This window comes from Oncorhynchus tshawytscha, linkage group LG16, assembly GCF_018296145.1.
Source record: "Oncorhynchus tshawytscha isolate Ot180627B linkage group LG16, Otsh_v2.0, whole genome shotgun sequence".
In the NCBI taxonomy this organism is placed as follows: domain Eukaryota; kingdom Metazoa; phylum Chordata; class Actinopteri; order Salmoniformes; family Salmonidae; genus Oncorhynchus; species Oncorhynchus tshawytscha.
This window is the reverse complement of record NC_056444.1, coordinates 76,510,357-76,533,083: the sequence shown is the minus strand read 5'-3', so window position 1 is coordinate 76,533,083 and position 22,727 is coordinate 76,510,357. Positions and strand designations below refer to the sequence as shown.

The following is a 22,727-nucleotide window of genomic DNA, read 5'->3' as shown; positions in this document are numbered from 1 at the left end:
AAGTCCACCAGTCCCTCCTGCAGCAAAGCACCCCCATAACATGATGCTGCCACCCCCATGCTTCAAGGTTGAGATGGTGTTCTTTGGCTTGCAAGCCTCCCCCTTTTTCCTCCAAACATAACGATGGTCATTATGGCCAAACAGTTCTATTTTTGTTTCATTATACCAGAGGACATTTCTACAAAAAGTACGATCTTTGTCCCCATGTACAGTTGCAAACTGTAGTCTGGCTTTTTTATGGCGGTTTTGGAGCAGTGGCTTCTTCCTTGCTGAGCGGCCTTTCAGGTTATGTTGATATAGGACTCGTTTTACTGTGGATATAGATACTTTGTACCTGTTTCTTCCAGCATGTTCACAAGGTCCTTTGCTGTTGTTCTGGGATTGATTTGAACTTTTTGCACCAAAGCACATTCATCTGTAGGAGACAGAACGCGTCTCCTGAGCGGTATGACGGCTGCGTGGTCCCATGGTGTTTATACTTGCGTACTATTGTTTGTACAGATGAATGTGGTACCTTCAGGCGTTTGGAAATTGCTCCCAAGGATGAACCTGACTTGTGCAGGTCTACAATTGTTTTTATGAGATCTGTGCTAAAATCTTTTGATTTTCGCCATGAATGTCAACCAAGGAGGCACTGTGTTCGAGGCACTGTGTACACCTCCAATTGACTCAAATTATGTCAATTAGCCTATCAGAAGCTTCTAAAGCCATGACATCTTTTTTTCTGGAATTTTCCAAGCTGTTTAAAGGCACAGTCAACTTAGTGTATGTTAACTTCTGACCCACTGGATTTGTGATACAGTGAATTAGAAGTGAAATAATCTGTCTGTAAACAATTGTTGGAAAAATGACTTGTGTCATTCACATAGTACATAGTACCTTGTGGAGTGGTTGAAAAATGAGTTTTAATGACTCCAACCTAAGTGTATGTAAACCTCAGACTTCAACTGTATATTACTGCCCGTGTAGGATGGAGTAGTCCCATCGTCTAAAGTATATTATTGTCCATGTAGGACGGAGTAGTCCCATCTAAGGTATATTATTGTCCATGTAGGACGGAGTACTCCCATCGTCTAAGGTATATTATTGTCCATGTAGGACAGAGTAGTCCCATCGTCTAAGGTATATTATTGTCCATGTAGGACGGAGTAGTCCCATCGTCTAAGGTATATTATTGTCCATGTAGGACGGAGTAGTCCCATCGTCTAAGGTATATTATTGTCCATGTAGGACAGATTAGTCCCATCGTCTAAGGTATATTATTGTCCATGTAGGACAGAGTAGTCCCATCGTCTAAGGTATATTATTGTCCATGTAGGACGGAGTAGTCCCATTGTCTAAGGTATATTATTGTCCATGTAGGACAGAGTAGTCCCATCGTCTAAGGTATATTATTGTCCATTTAGGACAGAGTAGTCCCTTCTAAGGTATATTACTGTCCATATAGGACAGAGTAGTCCCATCTAAGGTATATTATTGTCCATGTAGGACAGAGTAGTCCCATCTAAGGTATTTTACTGTCCATATAGGACAGAGTAGTCCCATCTAAGGTATTTTACTGTCCATATAGGACAGAGTAGTCCCATCTAAGGTATTTTACTGTCTATATAGGACAGAGTTGTCCCATCATCTAAATTATTGTATGTTCTATCACCCCCCCCACTCGTCATCTGTTTCTCTCTCTCTACTCTCACTGTACCTCTATCTCTCTTTCCCTCTCTGTCTACAGGGTATAAAACCAGCCAGCTTTGATAAAGTCAATGAACCAGAGATTAAAGAGATCATCGAGTGCTGCATCCGCCAAGACAAGAATCAGAGGTAAGCAGTTTTACCTCCCCCCTCTCTTTCTCTCTTACTCTCTCTGTCTTTCTGTCTCTGTCTCTCTCAATTCAATTGAATTTCAATTTAAGGGCTGTATTGGCATGGGAAACATATGTTAACATTGTCAAATTACGTGATGTAAAAATTAATTCGGTGGACTGTCTAAAGTGATTAATACCGCTGACCCCGGCACACAGATCAGGCATGGGTTCAACTCCAGCCCACTGCCCTTCTGACTTGCCCCTCTCCTACTGTTCCTGTCATCTCTTCTTCACTGTCTTATCCAATAAAAGGACATAAGTGGGAATTTGTTCTTTGCTTGATGTGTTCTCTCTCTCTGCAGGCTGTCCATCCGGGACCTGTTGACCCACGCCTTCTTTGGGGAGGACACTGGGGTGCGTGTGGAGCTGGCGGAGGAGGACATGGGGTATCAGGAGTGTCTGGCCCTCAGGATCTGGGTGGAGGATCCCAAGAAGCTGAAGGGCAAACACAAAGACAACGAGGCCATTGAGTTCAGTTATGACCTGGAGAATGACAGCGCAGAAGAGGTGGCTCTGGAGATGGTGAGAGAGGGGGAGATAGAGAGGAGGGGTGGGGGGAACCTAGAGAGCGACAGTGCTGAGGAACTAGTGGGGGAAGGAGAGGGGATGGTGAGAGAGGGGGAGAGAGAGAGGAGGGGTGGGGGAACCTAGAGAGCGACAGTGCTGAGGAACTAGTGGGGCGAAGGAGAGGGGATGGTGAGAGAGGGGGAGAGAGAGAGGAGGGGTGGGGGGAACCTAGAGAGCGACAGTGCTGAGGAACTAGTGGGGGAAGGAGAGGGGATTGTGAGAGAGGGGGAGAGAGAGAGGAGGGGTGGGAGGAACCTAGAGAGCGACAGTGCTGAGGAACTAGTGGGGGAAGGAGAGGGGATGGTGAGTGAGGGAGAGAGAGAGAGGAGGGGTGGGAGGAACCTAGAGAGCGACAGTGCTGAGGAACTAGTGGGGGAAGGAGAGGGGATGGTGAGTGAGGGAGAGAGAGAGAGGAGGGGTGGGAGGAACCTAGAGAGCGACAGTGCTGAGGAACTAGTGGGGGAAGGAGAGGGGGAGAGAGAGAGGAGGGGTGGGGGGGGAACCTAGAGAGCGACAGTGCTGAGGAACTAGTGGGGGGAAGGAGAGGGGATGGTGAGTGAGGGAGAGAGAGAGAGAGAGATGGTGAGACATTGATACCCTTTTCACACTATGGTACCAACCCGAAACGTACTCTGCGCGTTATTTGTTATTTTAGATTGTCCTTTCTAGCATGGCCCCAGGCCAGCACAGTACAGTACAGTACAGTAAAGGTCGACTCAGCTCATTAGTGTGAAAATGATATGAGAGAGAGCAGTGCAGGTCGGAACAGGAATAACTAGGGCTTCTCAGAGAACTACAGGGAAGGTGAGAGGGCCACAGGAAAGGTGGGGTCTGGAGTTGCTTTGATGTATTGCAAAGTCCACGGCTCATTAATCAAGGTTTCCTTGCAATGCTTTGAATGTCTCTCTCCACCTCCCTCTCGCTCTCATTCTCTCACTGTCTTACTCTCCCTCTCGCTCTCTCGCTCCACCCCTCCCCCCCTCCTTTTCTCTCTTCCCCCTCCTCGCCAGGTGAAGTCGGGCTTCTTCCATGAGAGCGATGCTAAAGTGGTGGGGAAATCCATCCGTGACCGTGTCACGCTCATCAAGAAGTCCCGTGAGAGACGCCAGCAGCAGCTGCTCCAACAGCAGCAAGGCTTTGATGAGAGACGGGACTCCACCCGCACCTCCTCCTACACCAACACTTACCCCTCCTGCACCTCCTCCCTGGGGCCTGGGGTGGCTGGGCTGACAGGGCGAGGCGGGGGAGGTGGTGGGCAGGGGGAGGCTGAGGAGATACCAAAGGCAGATCAGCATATGAGGCAACAGCAGCAGATCCACAGTGGGAATCCTCTGAGCCTGCCCACAGGTACGACTCTATCAGAAGCTTACCAGTTCCTACTGTACAATACACATACACTGACTGTACAAAACATTATGAACACTTTCCTAATATTGCCAGCCCCCAGCACCCCCTTTTGCCCTCAGAACAGCCACAATTCATTGGGGACTTGGACTCTACAAGGTATCGAAAGCATTCCACAAAGATGCTGGCCCATGTTGACTCCAATGTTTCCCACAGTTGTGTCAAGTTGGCTGGATGTCCTTTGGGTGGTGGACCATTCTTGGTACACACGGGAAACTGTTGAGCGTGAAAAACACAGCAGCGTTGAAGTTTTTGGGTCCCATGTGGCTCAGTTGGTAGAGCATGGTGCTTGCAATACCAGGGTTGTGGGTCCGATTCTCATGGGGGAAAAAGTACAAAATGTTAGCGTCTGATAAATTACTAAAATGTAAAATGTTAACAAAAACCAAACCCGGTTCGAAGGCACTTAAATATTTTGTCTTGCTCATTCACCCTCTGAATGGCACACATACACAATCCATGTTTCAATTGTATCAAGGCTTAAAAATCCTTATTTAACCTGTCTCCTCTCCTCTACATTGAAGTGGATTTAACAAGTGACATCAATAATGGATCAAAGCTTTCACCTGTAATTACCTGGTCAGTCTATGTCAATGAAGAGCAGGTGTTCATAATGTTTTGTATACAAATGCCACGTTCAAAACAACTGGAAACTCGGAAATCGCAGACTTCCGACTTCAGTGCGCTCAAAACAACTGAGAACTCGGGAAAAAAACGAGCTCCGACTGGGAAATATCGATTTGAATGGTCATCCAACTCGGAATTCCAACATTGGAACTCGGGCCTCTTTCTAGAGCTCTGACTTTCCTACCTGAAAATCACTGACGTCATGATTTGACCTCGTATTTTTCAGAGTTCCCAGTTGTCTTGAACGCGGCATTAGTGTACATACAGTACCTACCACCGTAACAACATCAAACAAAGTATATTGAACATGTAACAGATACACATATTTTTGGATTGTGGACAGAATGATACCAGTATAAAAAATTTGTATGAAATATTTTCAATATCCCCCCCAAAATATATTGTTTCACACCTCCCATTGTATTTACTTCAGGAGGGGAGAGCATTGTTTCAGCCAGCTGTGAGTCCTATGCCAATGGCCAGAGCCAGGCGTACCCTCAGCAACGGGAGTCCTACGTGCTTTCTCAATCCAACCTCCCTGCTGCTGCTTCGGCAAGTCTATGGCTACATATCAAATACCACCCTATTCCCTATGTACTGCACTAGTTTTGACCAGGGCCATGTAGTGCACCATGTAGAGTCTAGGGTGCTATTTGGAACATACACAATGTTATGGTTGTTCCTGTTTTGGAGAATCCAGTTTACAAAGAGATTGAAATCTTATTTTCACTCAGCAACCCTGCAATCACATTAACTTATATTGTCTATTATTTATTTTTAGGCAATTATGGCCCACACCAAAATGTTCCCAATTAGTCAGAGCAGAGGAGTTCCGAGTGTGCTTATTGGTCAGAGTAGTGGGATTGCCGGCATGTCCATTGGCCAAAGTGGTGGTGGGGCTCCTGATGGTCAGGAGACTTACGTTCAGCCTGTTGCCATGCCAACACAGGTTTCACCAGATATACCACAGCAGTATTCACAGGTGAGTGGATCTGCATCTCTATCGACCCTGGTCTCTCAAAAACACTACAGTTTGAACCTTCCCAAATAACTCTTCATCTTCACCTTAATATTTTATCAGTTCTTTAACAATACTGACAATTCCAAATATCATAATTATGCTTTCATGTTCTTTGAAACTGTTTATAATTCTTTGATTAAATCATATGATTAATATTTACACTTACCTTCTCTCTCCACCTCAATCCTCCCTCTCCTCTCTTACCATAACTCCCTCTGCCCACCTGACCATCCCTCTGTCACCCTGCGACTACAATCCACCAACAATCTCAGTCATACCACTCAGATGGGTCACAGATTTCACAAATGGCCCCTTCCCTGTCCTACGCACCCCCAGTCTCCCCCCAAGCCCAGCTCAACATCCTCCCAGCTCCCATGTTAGCGGGGGACCCAACAGGACGAGTGGGGGCCATGGTCCCTCTCCCACAACAGGCCCAGGCCAACGTCACTCCCAATGTCATCCAGATGACACCCCAGCCTTTAACCCAGCAAGCACTGCCTGACATGATCCCACAGCAGCAGACCATTGTTCAACAACAACAACAACAACAGATACTGATTGAGCAACAGCAGCAGCAGCAAATGGAGGCTCAACAAGCCGCCCTGCTTCAGCATCATCAACAACAACATCAACAACAGGCCAGTGTAATTCCCCAGAACCAGGCGGTACAGCAACAGATGGAACAACAGCAGCAGCAACAGCAGACTATAGCAATCCAACAGCAACAAACTACTGAGCCACAGCAGCAAGTGTATGTGCAGCAAGCTTTGGTTCAGCAGCATCAGGCCTTACTACAACAACAACAACAATCAATGGAACAACAGCAGCATCAGGCCTTACTACAACAACAACAATCAATGGAACAACAGCAGCAGCAGGCCTTACTACAACAACAACAACAATCAATGGAACAACAGCAGCATCAGGCCTTACAACACCAACAACAATCAATGGAACAACAGCAGCAGCAGGCCTTACAACACCAACAACAATCAATGGAACAACAGCAGCAGCATCAGGCCTTACTACAACAACAACAATCAATGGAACACCGGCAGCATCAGGCCTTACTACAACAACAACAATCAATGGAACAACAGCAGCATCAGGCCTTACAACACCAACAACAATCAATGGAACACCGGCAGCATCAGGCCTTACTACAACAACAACAATCAATGGAACAACAGCAGCATCAGGCCTTACAACACCAACAACAACAATCAATGGAACAACAGCAGCATCAGGCCTTACTACAACAACAACAACAATCAATGGAACAACAGCAGCATCAGGCCTTACTACAACAACAACAACAATCAATGGAACAACAGCAGCATCAGGCCTTACTACAACAACAACAACAATCAATGGAACAACAGCAGCATCAACAACAGGGATTGTCATTGCAGCAACAGCAATTGGATCAAACCCAAGCCTATGCGCAACCACCGCAAATTGACGTACAACAGCAGCAACAACTGCAGCAGCAGCAACAGCAGCAAATATTGTTACTACACCAACAACACCAGATAGAACATCAGCAACAACAGCAAGCAATGTTACTAGAACAACAACAGCAAGTGTACATACAACAGCAGCTTGAGCAACAGCAGCAACAGGCTTTGCTACAACAGCAACAACAGGCGCAACTACAACAGCACCAACTGGAGCAGCAGCAAGCGTTGTTACAACAGCAGATATTTGAGCAACAGCAGCAGCAAGCTCTGTTACAACAGCAGCAACAAGAGCAGCAGCAACAGCAAGCCTTAAAGCAACAGCAACAACAGGCACAACTACAACAGCACCAGCTAGAGCAACAGCAAGCACTCCTACAGCAACAACAGCAACAACAACAACAACAACTGGAGGCTCACCAAGTGAGCCAGATACAACAACCACAAATTGATTTACAACAGCTGCAACAACAACAGCAAGCTGTGCTGAAACAACCGACCCAACTACAACAACAGACGGTCATCAGTCATCCAGTCGACCCACAGCACCAGCAGGCTGTGCTTCAGCAACAGTTGGAACAACAGCAAGCCATGCTACAACAGCAACAGCTTCAACAGCAACAAGTGATTTTACAGAAGCAGCAATTAGAGCAACAACAGCAGCAAGCTCTGTTACAACAACAGATTGAACAACAACGGCAACAGCAGGCATTGCTACTGCAACAACAAGCGGAGAGAATTAACCAACAGGGTTTGCTACAACAGCAGCAGCAACAGATTCAACAACAGCAAGAGACTGGGCAACCGCAGCAGCACCAGCAAACCACCATAATTCAAGTACAACAAAGCGAGAAACAAGAGACCGCTTTAATTCTGCAACAATGTGAGCAGCTGCAAGCATTGATTCAACAGCAACAGATTGATGTATGTATGTTGCAACAACAACAGCAAAACCCTGCTTTGTTTCCACCTAGTCACACTAGTCACACTAGTCACACTAGCCTAACCCAGCAGCAACTGACAGAACAACAGCAAGTGGTGCTGATACAACAACAACAACAACTACAACAACAACAACAAAAACAACCTATCTTACTGGAGCAACAACAACAGGCGTACGTTGCACAGCAACATCAACAGCACCATCAGAGCTCTATCATTGAACTTCAGCCTCAGATCCCCCTTATGGCCCCAGCCATACCAGCAGCAGAGGTTATACAGGACATTCAGGTCCAAGCTCAGATAGCCGCCCAGGGTCAGGAAGTGATACCTGTAGCCATTCAGCTACAGATTTCCAGCCAAGCTCTACCGGCTGTAGTGCAAGCCCATGCCCAAGTCCTGGCCCAGATTCAAGCTCGGAATGAAGCTCACCCTCAGAGCCAGGGCAATGTCTCAGTCCCAGTACTCCAAGCCCAGACCCAGCCTCCACACCAAGCCCAGCCCCAGATGATCGAGGTCCAGATTCCATCTCACATGGTGGCCCCAATCCAGGCACCAAGTCCTCCGATCCCTATCCAGCCTCAGGTTCCTCTGGTACAGGCTCCCCATCAGATGCCAGCTCTAATACAGACCCAGGCGCCAGGGCAGTCAGTCATCCAGCAGACTCCCCAGCCTTTGCACCCAACCCAGGCCCTGACTCAGACTCAGATTCCAGAAGTTCTTGAGACTCAGATGATGCCTCCTAAGCACCAGAGCACAGCTCTGGTCCAACCCCAACCTCCAGTCTCAATACCCCCCATGCAAAGCCAGGTCCAGCCTCAACCCCAGCACCAGTCTTTAGTGCAGCCCAGTGTTCAACTTCCAGAGGTGGTGCAGCCTCAACTCCAGCACCAGGCTCCGGCCGGCCTATTGGCACCGCAGTATGTCACTGCACTTCAGCCCACACAACAGCAAACCATGCAGCCAGTCCAACAGCAACATCAGGGCATCACTCAACAAGTTTTACAACAACAACAACAACAGCAGATACTGAAGGATCAACAACAGGAGATCACTCAACAAGTACAACAACAACAGCAGATACTGAAGGATCAACAACAGGAGATCACTCAACAAGTACAACAACAACAGCAGATACTGAAGGATCAACAACAGGAGATCACTCAACAAGTACAACTGCAACAGCAGATACTGATGGATCAACAACAGTCCATGCTGCAGAACCAGCAGATGATGTTGTCCCCTGGATCTGTTGGTGTTGGAACTGTCCTTGCAGCCCCTGCAGCCAAGGTCATAGACCCTACCACCTTGGTCTCTGCTTCGCCCCAACACATACAACAACAGACTGGACAAGCTCCAGCCCCCATCCAGCTGGCTCTGCAGTCCCTTCCCCCTCAGCAGCAGCAAGTCTCAATTCCCACTCTCACCCGAAGTCAACTGACTTCTCCACTTCCTCAGATCCCCACACATCTGTTGCCCCAGCAGCCCACTGTTAACCCAGCACAGATAGCAGCCCCCAGTAACGTGCCCCAGCTCGGGACTCAGACTAGAGCCCTACCCCTCTACAGTCAGGTAGGAGCAGGAGGTCCTCCACCATCCCCCCAGCACCAGGCTCAACTGACGAAGCCGCTACCCGCCCACACACACACCCAGACGGCCATGCAAGCTCTCGCAAACACTCACACCCAGACACTGGCCCAGACGAAGGTCCACACCGAGACCCAGCTCGCTGAGGCCGCATTGGTGGCTGCCACCACAGAGCAACAGCACCCTCCAAATCCCCCCCAGGCTACTTCCCTCCCTCTTACACACATGCCCCCCTTCCCCACTCATACAGCATCTCACCCCCACCCTGCCTCCCTGCCACCCCTCCGTCCTGCTACCCCTGGCCCAGAGACCCAGCCCACCCCACCAGAGAGTCAGCTAACCCTGCCTGGCCTGGCTGATGGGCCCCCGGGACCCACTTCTCCCCCGTCTGTTGCCGCCGCTGCTGCTCAGACCCTTGATTCTAACGCCCCTTCGCTGCTGCCCCCAACCTCAACCTCGCTCCCAGACTGTGACCCTGCTCTGCTGAGCATTGCTCAGGTACAGAAGTGCATGCCACTCTACCACTACAGCAGACTGTTCCACTACTACCACTATCTGCAGCCAATAACCAGCCGGTTCTAGAAATGTGAATACAGTAGAGAGAAATCTAAGGGCCGCACCCTTTTTAAGATGCAGAATAAAACACATTGTTTATTTTTTTGAAGAAAAGCTCCTTTTACTCAGTTACGCTAAGTACATTTGTATGGTACTCGTTCAGATTTAAACTTAGCAGTACTACAACAACATGATCAAGTGTTTTCCTTTAACTTACATTAAAATACAGTCATTTTTAATTGATTCCCAATTCAGTTCAGTTTCAGTTTTTATTAGTCAAATAATGGTTTGGTATGTATTTTTTCTTTGTGTGTTTTTGTTGTTTTCTGAATGTCTGTATGTATTTGTGTGTGCGTTGGTCTGTCTGTGTGTCTGTCTCTATCTATGTGGCTCTACAGGAGAGTCCGAAACAGTCTGGCACAGAGGGACACTCCACTTCAGGGTATGTGTCACATCATTACTCTCAAAGTCGGTCCCAATTCGCTGCCTAGCTCTAGCCCCCTGGCCCTGTCACGTCAATGTTAGCACATCTATACGGTAGAAGTGATATGGCGGATGCTTCACCACTACACTGTATATACCTATCCAGACCCTTCAGATCTGCAATCATCCAAGGGTTAAGGCCAAGGGGAAGGGCTACAGACCGGTTGTCAATTTTATACTGCTCGTTTGTTTTTCATTTTGAATGCCAAGCCCTCTTCCATGTTAGAAAAGGTTATGCCCAATACTGTACATGAAGTATTAACAATAGGATTACTATTCATTTGACCGCAGCTCTGTTCCAGACAATGGGGATGGGGATTTACAGATGTTGGCCAATGGGAGACTAGAGAGGGTGAAGTCTCAGAGGAGATTGTCCTATCGGGGGCCAGAAAAAGGATCACATGCATTTCAACTAACCATGATTCAGGTATAGTATCCCTAATAGTAAAGATTTCTAAAGAAATGGTCATGTCCAAGACATTTTTGTGTCCAAGACACAGAACAACATGGTTTCTCTTCCTGTGCTCCGTAGGTGTCCGGCTCTGGGGACAACATGGTGGAGTGTCAGCTGGAAACCCACAGCAACAAGATGGTCACCTTCAAGTTCGACACTGAGGGAGATGCACCTGAAGACATTGCAGATTACATGGTGACTAGACCAACACACAGTTATACATGGACATTGTATGGGATTATAGCACCACAAACATCTACCTGTTTGGATATATTATATATGATATATATATTAATGTTTAATTATATTATATTGGATGGGATGAGGATTTTTGCAGCAAGCGCTCTCATTTGGTCTAATGCCAAGTTCCCCATGCAGCCTTTGTTTGGTCCATTAAGTTTAGTTTTAAAAAGTGTGTTATTTTGTGTATCTATTTGTGTATCTGTAATGGCTTGTGTAGGTGGAGGAGGATTTTGTCCGTGAATCAGAGAAAGAGACATTCGTGGAAGAGCTGAGGTCCATTGTCAAGAGAACTCAGGAAATTCTCCTCACACATCAACAGGTCTGGTTTGAAAACATTGGCTGCATCCCAAATGACACTGTATTCCCTACATAGTGCACTACTTATGTCTAGAACCCTACGGCCACTGGTCAAAAGTAGTGAACTACAGAACCCTACGGCTACTGGTCAAAAGTAGTGCACTAGAGAACCCTATGGCCACTGGTCAAAAGTAGTGAACTACAGAACCCTACGGCCACTGGTCAAAAGTAGTGAACTACAGAACCCTATGGCCACTGGTCAAAAGTAGTGCACTAGAGAACCCTATGGCCACTGGTCAAAAGTAGTGAACTACAGAACCCTATGGCCACTGGTCAAAAGTAGTGCACTAGAGAACCCTATGGCCACTGGTCAAAAGTAGTGCACTAGAGAACCCTATGGCCACTGGTCAAAAGTAGTGCACTAGAGAACCCTACGGCCACTGGTCAAAAGTAGTGCACTAGAGAACCCTATGGCCACTGGTCAAAAGTAGTGCACTAGAGAACCCTATGGCCACTGGTCAAAAGTAGTGCACTAGAGAACCCTACGGCCACTGGTCAAAAGTAGTGAACTACAGAACCCTACGGCCACTGGTCAAAAGTAGTGAACTACAGGACCCTACGGCCACTGGTCAAAAGTAGTGAACTACAGAACCCTACGGCCACTGGTCAAAAGTAGTGCACTAGAGAACCCTACGGCCACTGGTCAAAAGTAGTGCACTAGAGAACCCTACGGCCACTGGTCAAAAGTAGTGCACTAGAGAACCCTACGGCCACTGGTCAAAAGTAGTGAACTACAGAACCCTACGGCCACTGGTCAAAAGTAGTGAACTACAGAACCCTACGGCCACTGGTCAAAAGTAGTGCACTACATAGGGAGATAGGAAGGGTGCCATTTGGGACATAACCATTATGTAATGTCTGTTTGGCTCTTTTCTACTCTAAATCTTTACAGACATACAGTTTTTAATGCTGAACACCATACACACAGTACAGACAGGGTACCATATGTCATGCTTTGAATATAATGTTGCCTTGAAACATGTCTGTCTGGTCATTTTCTCCTACCATTATGGAAACAATATGTCAGGAGCCATGTTTTATAGTACGGCAAAAATAAAAGAAGTTAAGCCTGCACACTCACGAGCTCCACCCTGTACTTTTATTAGTAAACAAACAACGTTTCCATCCTGCAAGGTGAACACTGAACATACAGAGAGCTAATGTCATATGTTTATGGTGTATGGGGAACATACAGGGGCCCTTACAGTAGCTAATGTATTGGAGCAACCGTAACTAATCTGATTTTTTACCATGTAATTCTGCCTGTACATGTAAACTCAGCAAAAAAAGAAACATCCTCTCACTGTCAACTGCATTTATTTTCAGCAAACCTAATATGTGTAAATATTTGTATGAACATTCAACAACTGAAACATAAACTGAACAAGTTCCACAGACATGTGACTAACAGAAATTGAATAATGTGTCCCTGAACAAAGGGGGGGTCAAAATCAAAAGTAACAGTCAGTATCTGATGTGGCCACCAGCTGCATTAAGTACTGCAGTGGATCTCCTCCTCATGGACTGCACCAGATTTGCCAGTTCTTGCTGTAAGATGTTACCCCACTCTTCCACCAAGGCACCAGCCAGTTCCTAGACATTTCTGGGGGGAATGGCCCTAGCCCTCACCCTCCAATCCAACAGGTCCCAGACGTGCTCAATAGGATTGAGATCCGGGCTCTTCACTGGCCATGGCAGAACAATGACATTCCTGTCTTGCAGGAAATCATGCACAGAATGAGCAGTATGGCTGGTGGCATTGTCATGCTGGAGGGTCATGTCAGGATGAGCCTGCAGGAAGGGTACCGCATGAGGGAGGAGGATGTCTCTTCTGTAACGCACAGCATTGAGATTGCCTGCAATGACAACAAGCTCAATCCGATGATGCTGTGACACACCGCCCCAGACCATGATGGACCCTCCACCTCCAAATCAATCCCTCTCCAGAGTACAGGCCTCGGTGTAACGCTCATTCCTACGATGATAAATGCGAATCCGACCATCACCCCTGGTGAGACAAACCGCAACTCGTCAGTGAAGAGCACTTTTTGCCAGTCCTGTCTGGGTCAGCGACGGTGGGTTTGTGCCCATAGGCAACGTTGTTGCCGATGATGTCTGGTGAGGACCTGCTTTACAACAGGCCTACAAGCCCACAGTCCAGCCTCTCTCAGCCTATTGCGGAAAGTCTGAGCACTGATGGAGGGATTGTGCGTTCCTGGTGTAACTCGGGCAGTTATTGCCATCCTGTACCTGTCCCTCAGGTGTGATGTTCGGATGTACCGATCCTGTGCAAGTGTTGTTACACATTGTTTGACACTGCGAGGATAATCAGCTGTCCATCCTGTCTCCTTGTAGCGCTGTTTTAGGTGTCTCGCAGTATAGACATTGCAATTTATTTCCCTGGCCACATCTGCAGTCCTCATGCCTCCTTGCAGCATGCCTAAGGCACGTTCACGCAGATGAGCAGGGACCCTGGGCATCTTTCTTTTGGTGTTTTTCAGAGTCAGTAGAAAGGCCTCTTTAGTGTCCTAAGTTTTCATAACTGTGACCTTAATTGCCTTAATTGTAAGCTGCTAGTGTCTTAACGACCGTTCCACAGGTGCAATTTAATTAATTGTTTATGGTTCATTGAACAAGCATGGGAAACAGTGTTTAAACCCTTTACAATGAAGATCTGTGAAGTTATTTGGATTTTTACGAACTATCTTTGAAAGACAGGGTCCTGAAAAAGGGACGTTTCTTTTTTTTGCTGAGTTTATGTTAACATGGTCTGTTCTGTGTCTTCCTGTTGTCCCACCAAGACTGGCTCTATGGAACAGCTGCATGTGAGCACTCCAACAGGCACAGCAAGTGAGTTACAATCTAAAATGGCACCCCATTCCATATATGATGCACTACTTTTGACCAGATTCCTATGACCCCTTATCAAAAGTAGTCCACTACAGATCCCTATGACCCCTTATCAAAAATAATGCACTACAGTATATAGGGAATAGGGTGCCGTTTGGGAGGCAACACTTCCTCCCTCCCCTCTCCCTCGCTCCTCTCTCCCCTCTCCCTTCCTCCCTCTCTTCCTCCCTCCTCTCTCCCTGCCCTCTCCCTCGCTCCTCCCCCTCCCTTCCTCCCTCCCCCCTCCCTTCCTCCCTCCCCTCTCCCCCTCCTTTCCTCCCTCCCTCCCCCTCCCTCCCCTCTCCCTCTCTCTCTCTCTCCCCCTCCCTTCCTCCCTCCCCCTCCCTTCCTCCCTCCCCCTCTCCCTCCCTCTCTCTCCCCCTCCCTCCTCCCTCCCCTCTCCCTTCCTCCCTCCCCTCTCCCTCGCTCCCTCTCCCCCTCCCTTCCTCCCTCCCCTCTCCCTTCTCCCTTCCTCCCCTCTCCCTTCCTCCTTCTTTTTCCTCCCTCCCTCCCCTCTCCCTTCCCTCCCTCCCTCTCCCTCCCCTCTCCTCCTCCCCCCCCCTCCCTTCCTCTCCTCCCCTCCCCCTCCCTTCCTCTCCTCCCTCTCTCTCCCTTCCCCTCCTCCCTCTCCCTTCCTCTCCCCTCTCCCTTCCTCCCTCCCTCTCCCTTCCCTCCTCCCTCTCCCCTCTCCCTTCCTCCCTCCTCTCTCCATTCCTCCCCACCACTCCTCCTACAGGCTATAATCTACTGATCATAGAATAAACATTTTCATAAAATAGATGATATTGTAATAAACCTTTTACATAGTTCCATTGACATGATGTAATATCTCTCTATCTTCTTGTTGAAATACTGTTGTTTTTTTACACTCAAATAGCAGTCGATACAAACTGATATGAATGTGTATACAACATTTTAATGGACAAGAGGAACAAAATAAAACAAACAAGAGAAACAATTTAAATCAATAATGTCCCGTGGTCTTAAAGCCACTCATTATTCAAAGAGCAGAAATATGGGATTGGTGACCTCAGTCCATTTGTTTTGGCTGCTAGTGTTCCTGTCGGTCAATGTGATTCGGTCAGGGTGTATCCAGTCCCTGAATTTAGATTTTAAGAGGCTGACTTTGAAGACGGTGAAGAGTTGTGTCCATCTTTGGTGAAGCCGGGGTAGGGACAGGGTCATCATGCTCTCTTCTACTAGACTATACATGGTCATAACGTGGTGATTTGACAAATGTGGCTTAACCCTTTTGCCCTTCTTTATAAAGCATTATGAATGATTTCTGTTTAAGGCAGCTTCCTTTAGCCTTTTTTTCATTAATGTGGGATATTTTTATACAGGATTTCTCTTTATCTTCCAGCACCCCAGTCAAGCATCTCTGTAGGCCAGGATCAATTTGAAGGCTTTTCCATGCGAGAAATTGCCAAAAAACTGAAGATCTCGTACAATGCTGTGTACTACTCCCTTCACAGAACAGTGCAAACTGGCCCTAACCAGAATAGAAAGAGGATTGGGAGGCCCCGGTGCACAACTGAGCAAGAGGACAAGTACATTAGAGTGTCTAGTTTGGGAAACAGATGCCTCACAGGTCTACAACTGGCAGCTTCATTAAATAGTACCCGCAAAACACCAGTCTCAACATCAAGAGTGAAGAGGCGACTCCGGGATGCTGGCCTTCTAGGCAGAGTTCCTCTGTCCAGTGTCTGTGTTCTTTTGCCCATCTTAATCTTTTATTTTTATTGGCCAATCTGAGATATGGCTTTTTCTTTGCAACTCTACCTAGAAGGCCAGCATCCTGGAGTCGCCTCTTCACTGTTGACATTGAGACTGGTGTTTTGCGGGTTCTAATTAATGAAGCCGCCAGTTGAGGACTTGTGAAGTGTCGGTTTCTCAAAAAGAAGGACCTTTCTAAGTAACCCCAAACTATATGTATATATATATATATATATATATATATATATATATATATATATATATATATATATATATATATATATATACAGTGCCTTGCGAAAGTATTCGGCCCTCTTGAACTTTGCGACCTTTTGCCACATTTCAGGCTTCAAACATAAAGATATAAAACTGTAAAACTTTTTTGTGAAGATATTTAGAACTTTTTAACAAATCAAAAACTGAAAAATTGGGCGTGCAAAATTATTCAGCCCCTTTACTTTCAGTGCAGCAAACTCTCTCCAGAAGTTCAGTGAGGATCTCTGAATGATCCAATGTTGACCTAAATGACTAATGATGATAAATACAATCCACCTGTATGTAATCAAGTCTCCGTATAAATGCACCTGCACTGTGATAGTCTCAGAGGTCCTTTAAAAGCGCAGAGAGCATCATGAAGAACAAGGAACACACCAGGCAGGTCCGAGATACTGTTGTGAAGAAGTTTAAAGACGGATTTGGATACAAAAAGATTTCCCAAGCTTTAAACATCCCAAGGAGCACTGTGCAAGCGATAATATTGAAATGGAAGGAGTATCAGACCACTGCAAATCTACCAAGACCTGGCCGTCCCTCTAAACTTTCAGCTCATACAAGGAGAAGACTGATCAGAGATGCAGCCAAGAGGCCCATGATCACTCTGGATGAACTGCAGAGATCTACAGCTGAGGTGGGAGACTCTGTCCATAGGACAACAATCAGCCGTATATTGCACAAATCTGGTCTTTATGGAAGAGTGGCAAGAAGAAAGCCATTTCTTAAAGATATCCATAAAAAGTGTCATTTAAAGTTTGCCACAAGCCACCTGGGAGACACACCAAACATGTGGAAGAAGGTGCTCTGGTCAGATGAACCCAAAATATAACTTTTTGGCAACAATGCAAAACGTTATGTTTGGCGTAAAAGCAACACAGCTCATCACCCTGAACACACCATCCCCACTGTCAAACATGGTGGTGGCAGCATCATGGTTTGGGCCTGCTTTTCTTCAGCAGGGACAGGGAAGATGGTTAAAATTGATGGGAAGATGGATGGAGCCAAATACAGGACCATTCTGGAAGAAAACCTGATGGAGTCTGCAAAAGACCTGAGACTGGGACGGAGATTTGTCTTCCAACAAGACAATGATCCAAAACATAAAGCAAAATCTACAATGGAATGGTTCAAAAATAAACATATCCAGGTGTTAGAATGGCCAAGTCAAAGTCCAGACCTGAATCCAATCGAGAATCTGTGGAAACAACTGAAAACTGCTGTTCACAAATGCTCTCCATCCAACCTCACTGAGCTCGAGCTGTTTTGCAAGGAGGAATGGGAAAACATTTCAGTCTCTCGATGTGCAAAACTGATAGAGACATACCCCAAGCGACTTACAGCTGTAATCGCAGCAAAAGGTGGCGCTACAAAGTATTAACTTAAGGGGGCTGAATAATTTTGCATGCCCAATTTTTCAGTTTTTGATTTGTTAAAAAAGTTTGAAATATCCAATAAATGTCGTTCCACTTCATGATTGTGTCCCACTTGTTGTTGATTCTTCACAAAAAAATACAGTTTTATATCTTTATGTTTGAAGCCTGAAATGTGGCGAAATGTCGCAAAGTTCAAGGGGGCCGAATACTTTCGCAAGGCACTGTATATACAGTTGAAGGCAGAAGTTTACACAGACTTAGGTTGGAGTCATTAAAACTCGTTTTTCAACGACTCCACAAATGTCTTGTTAACAAACTATAGTTTTGGCAAGTTGGTTAGGACATCTACTTAGTGCATGACACAAGTCATTTTTCCAACAATTGTTTGCAGACAGATTATTTCACAAATAATTCACTGTATCACAATTCCAGTGGGTCAGAAGTTTACTTACACTAAGTTGACTGTGCCTTTAAACAGCTTGGAAAATTCCACAAAATTATGTCATGGCTTTAAAAGCTTCTGTTAGGTTAATTTACATAATTTGAGTCAATTGGAGGTGTACCTGTGGATGTATTTCAAGGCCTACCTTCAAACTCAGTGCCTCTTTGCTTGACATCATGGGAAAATCAAAAGAAATCAGCCAAGACCTCAGAAAAAAAATTGTCAACCTCCACAAGTCAGGTTCATCCTTGGGAGCAATTTCCAAACCCCTGAAGGTACCATGTTCATCTGTATAAACAATAGTACGCAAGTATAAACACCATGGGACCACACAGCCGTCATACCGCTCAGGAAGGAGACGCATTCTGTCTCCTAGAGATTAACGTACTTTGGTGCGAAAAGTGCAAATCAATCCCAGAACAACAGCAAATAACCTTGTGAAGATGCTGGAGGGAACAGGTACAAAAGTATCTATATCCACAGTAAAACGAGTCCTATAAAGACATAACCTGAAAGGCCACTCAGCAAGGAAGAAGCCACTGCTCCAAAACCGCCATAAAAAAGCCAGACTACGGTTTGCAACTGCACATGGGGACAAAGATCATACTTTTTGGAGAAATTATCTGGTCTGATGAAATAAAAATAGAACTGTTTGGCCATAATGATCATCATTATGTTTAGAGGAAAAAGGGGGAGGCTTTCAAGTCGAAGAACACCATCCCAACCGTGAAGCCCGGGGGTGGCAGCATCATGTTGCGGGGGTGCTTTGCTGCAGGACAGACTGGTGGACTTATCAAAATAGATGGCATCATGAGGTAGGAAACTTATGTGGCTGTATTGAAGCAACATCTCAAGAAATCAGTCAGGAAGTTAAAGCTTTGTCGCAAATGAGTCTTCCAAATGGACAATGACCCCAAGCATACTTCCAAAGTTGTTGCAAAATGGCTTAAGGACAACAATGTCAAGGTATTGGAGTGGCCATCACAAAGCCCTGACCTCAATCACATAGAAAATTTGTGGGCAGAACTGAAAAAGCGTGTGCGAGCAAGGAGGCCTACAAACCTGACTCAGTTACACCATTACTGTTAGGAGGAATGGGCCAAAATTCACCCGACTTATTGTGGGAAGCTTGTGGAAGGCTACCCGAAACGTTTGAACGAAGTTAAACAATTTAAAGGCAATGCTACCAAATACTAATTGAGTGTATATAATCTTTTGACCCACTGGGAATGTGATTAAATAAATAAAAGCTGAAATAAATCATTATTATTCTGACATTTCACATTCTTAAAATAAAGTGGTGATCCTAACTGACCAAAGACAGGGACTTTTTACTCTGATTAAATGTCAGGAATTGTGAAAAACTGAGTTTAAATGTATTTGGATGAGGTGTATGTAAAAATCAGACTTCAACTGTATGTATATTTATTTATAAAAATAATAAAATCAGAACATAGTCTGGTCTCAATTTACAGTTGAGAGTTAGAATAGTAGAATACAGCAGGTGCAATTTCAACATGTGGTTGTGCATCAGCAGTTTTTCTCTTACGTCAGTCACGGACAGTCACACAATTAGCTCATGTCAGCTAACATTTTTTGGGGATTGGTAAGTTAGTTCAGCGGCCAGCTATTTAAACTTGTAGTAATCATGGTCAAATTACCGACCACAGGGCCACCATTGATGTTGTTAGTCACTCTCACTCAGATCTCATATTCAAAACTGCAAACATTTCTCTCCACCTTATGGCAAAATGTGTAGAATTGCATGAAATGAGTTGTTGTAACATTGAAAAATGTTAATGGCGGTGGCAACAAGCTTAGGTCCCCCAAAAGGCTAGAGATAGCTCTGACTGTGTGGGTGTGGATGTGGGGACACAGACTCGCAAGCCACTGCGACCCTTCATGAGGAATTTCGATCCATCAAAGTTGCCTATCCCTGCTATAGGCTTTATGAAGTGTTGATGAAGCCTTGAAAGTTGAAGTTAGTTTAAAGTGGGCCTTTTTATATATTATTTTATGTTCCAGTGGACGGGGCGCCCCAGTCGTCTCCGGTGGGCAGATGGAGGTTCTTCATCAACCAGACCATCAGACATAGAGACTCCACATCAAGCCAGGGAGGAGCGTCAACCCCTCCACCTCTCTCGACCGGCGAGTTCAGGGTGCCTCAGCCTACAGACACTGACCCAGGTACAGTAACAGGATGACACCTGGGCCTGGGCTAACAGTCATTTAACACTTGGCAGTCATATCCTTTTCACACTACCAAGCCCTCCTCAAAACCAGTAGGGGTTGAAATATTTTCTGAATTGTCTTGTGCAGTAGTGTCCTGCTCCATTAACAGGCTTTGCACTGTACAGAAAATGTACATTTTCTAACACAGTTCCAGCAACTAGGGTGCAAGCGTAACCAGGCCAGCGTAGTACGGCTGGGCTCTGCTCAGTAGTGTGAAGAGGGTACATTCTGCTGTGTTTGGTTCTGTCTGTTGAGTAACACCAACTAACCCTCTGTACCTCCTCTCTCTGGTCTGCTTTGATTGGTCGACATACTCTAGAGTGGGATGGAGGATCCCAGAGATCGGACTCCTCCTTTGCTGAAATGGTTTCCTCTCCTCCTATCTGCCCCACCTCCACCTTGTGTGCCCTGGCCTCTGCCTCCTCCCCCCCTGCCTCCACCTGCGTCTCTACCATTTCTACCCCTGCCTCCATGTCTGCCCCCCCAGCCACTGCTGCCCCCACTCCTGACACGACTGCCTCTGCTGCCTCTGACAGAAGTGTTTCTGACCTGGCTTCTACTAGTGGAGCTGTTGCCTCAGTCCTACACCCAGTCCCTGCTGCCTCAGCTGGTCTAGACCTGCAGGCTTCCATCCACCAAATTTCCAGTACAACCACAGCAACATCCTCCATTCCAACCCATGTCCCAAACACCGCTACCAACCTCCCAGTCCCTGCCATGGTAGCTGCTTCTGCCACCATTGCGCCCTCTACCACAGACTGTCTAACTGAAGCTCTGACCTGCTCCATGGTGAGCCAGGGCCAAGGCTCAAGCCTGGGGGATGTAGTGACGGTGGCAGCCCCAGGGCAGTGTGTGTCTGGTGGGGGCCACTCATCCACCGGCTCCATCCACCCTCCAGTGGCTGTGGCTACAGCTGTGGCCTCTCCTTCTGCCAGCCATGCAGTTCTGGAGCAGCAGCAAAACACTCTGCCTCAGATTCAGTGCATGGCAACCCAGCCTCAGGCTCTGCCTCAGATTCAGTGCATGGCAACCCAGCCTCAAGCTCTGCCTCAGATTCAGTGCATGGCAACCCAGCCTCAAGCTCTGCCTCAGATTCAGTGCATGGCAACCCAGCCTCAAGCTCTGCCTCAGATTCAGTGCATGGCAACCCAGCCTCAAGCTCTGCCTCAGATTCAGTGCATGGCAACCCAGCCTCAAGCTCTGCCTCAGATTCAGTGCATGGCAACCCAGCCTCAAGCTCTGCCTCAGGCCCAGGTCCAGTTACAACAGCAGCTCCAGACAATGCAACAGGTACAGCAGCAGCAACAGCAACAGCAACAACAACAACAAACCCTGCAGGCTGTGCAACTTCAACAGGTACAGCAACAACAGCAAGTGTACCAAGAGCAGATACAACTGCAGCATCAGCAGCAGCAACAAGCGTTGCAAAAATCTATTGAACAGTTGCAGATGCTGCAACAGAAACAACTACAGCCACAACAACAACAACAACAACAACAACAACAACAGCAGCAGCAGCAGCAGCAGCAGTCTCAGCTACATTTACAGCCCCAGCTCAGTCAGACAAAGCCATTACAAAAACAGTGTATGTCCCTGCAACCACAGACAGAGATGTTGCCACTGGCACTACAACAACAGATGCATCAACTGCCTGTCCAAATGCAGAACACACAGTGCAACACACAGTTACACATTCAACAGCCACAGCTACACCAGTTACCACCACAGCAACAACTACACCAGTTACCACCACAACAACAACTACACCAGTTACCACCAAAACAACAACAGCCACAGCTACACCAGTTACCACCACAACAACAACAGCCTCAGCTACACCAGTTACCACCACAACAACAGCCACAGCTACCCCAGTTACCCCAACAACAACAGCCACAGCTACACCAGTTACCACAACAACAACAGCCACAGCTACACCAGTTACCACCACAACAACAACAGCCACAGCTACACAAGTTACCACAACAAGAGCCACAGCTACCCCAGTTACCCCAACAACAACAGCCACAGCTACACCAGTTACCACAACAACAACAGCCACAGCTACACCAGTTACCACAACAACAACAGGCACAGATACACCAGTTACCACAACAGCCACAGCTACACCAATTACCACCACAACAACAACAGCCACAGCTACACCAGTTACCACCACAACAACAACAGCCACAGCTACACCAGTTACCACAACAACAGCCACAGCTACACCAGTTACCACAACA

At 46.7% G+C, this 22,727-nt stretch overlaps 1 protein-coding gene across 1 annotated transcript in view; it reads left to right on the top strand.

Annotated features, from left to right (window-relative positions):
• Positions 1-22,686, top strand: part of LOC112215237 (serine/threonine-protein kinase WNK1) — a gene marked incomplete at its 3' end in the record, with an annotated part of 66,368 nt that extends 43,682 nt beyond the window's left edge. The window contains exons 6-18 of the mRNA XM_042299939.1: positions 1,730-1,818; positions 2,165-2,384; positions 3,440-3,776; positions 4,894-5,054; positions 5,242-5,442; positions 5,754-9,962; positions 10,418-10,461; positions 10,794-10,929; positions 11,035-11,151; positions 11,417-11,518; positions 14,358-14,406; positions 20,275-20,436; positions 20,801-22,686. Of these exons, the coding sequence (XP_042155873.1) occupies positions 1,730-1,818; positions 2,165-2,384; positions 3,440-3,776; positions 4,894-5,054; positions 5,242-5,442; positions 5,754-9,962; positions 10,418-10,461; positions 10,794-10,929; positions 11,035-11,151; positions 11,417-11,518; positions 14,358-14,406; positions 20,275-20,436; positions 20,801-22,686 (7,713 nt within the window). The remainder of the gene's footprint in view (positions 1-1,729; positions 1,819-2,164; positions 2,385-3,439; positions 3,777-4,893; positions 5,055-5,241; positions 5,443-5,753; positions 9,963-10,417; positions 10,462-10,793; positions 10,930-11,034; positions 11,152-11,416; positions 11,519-14,357; positions 14,407-20,274; positions 20,437-20,800) is intronic.
• Between the last annotated feature and the right edge of the window lie 41 nt (positions 22,687-22,727).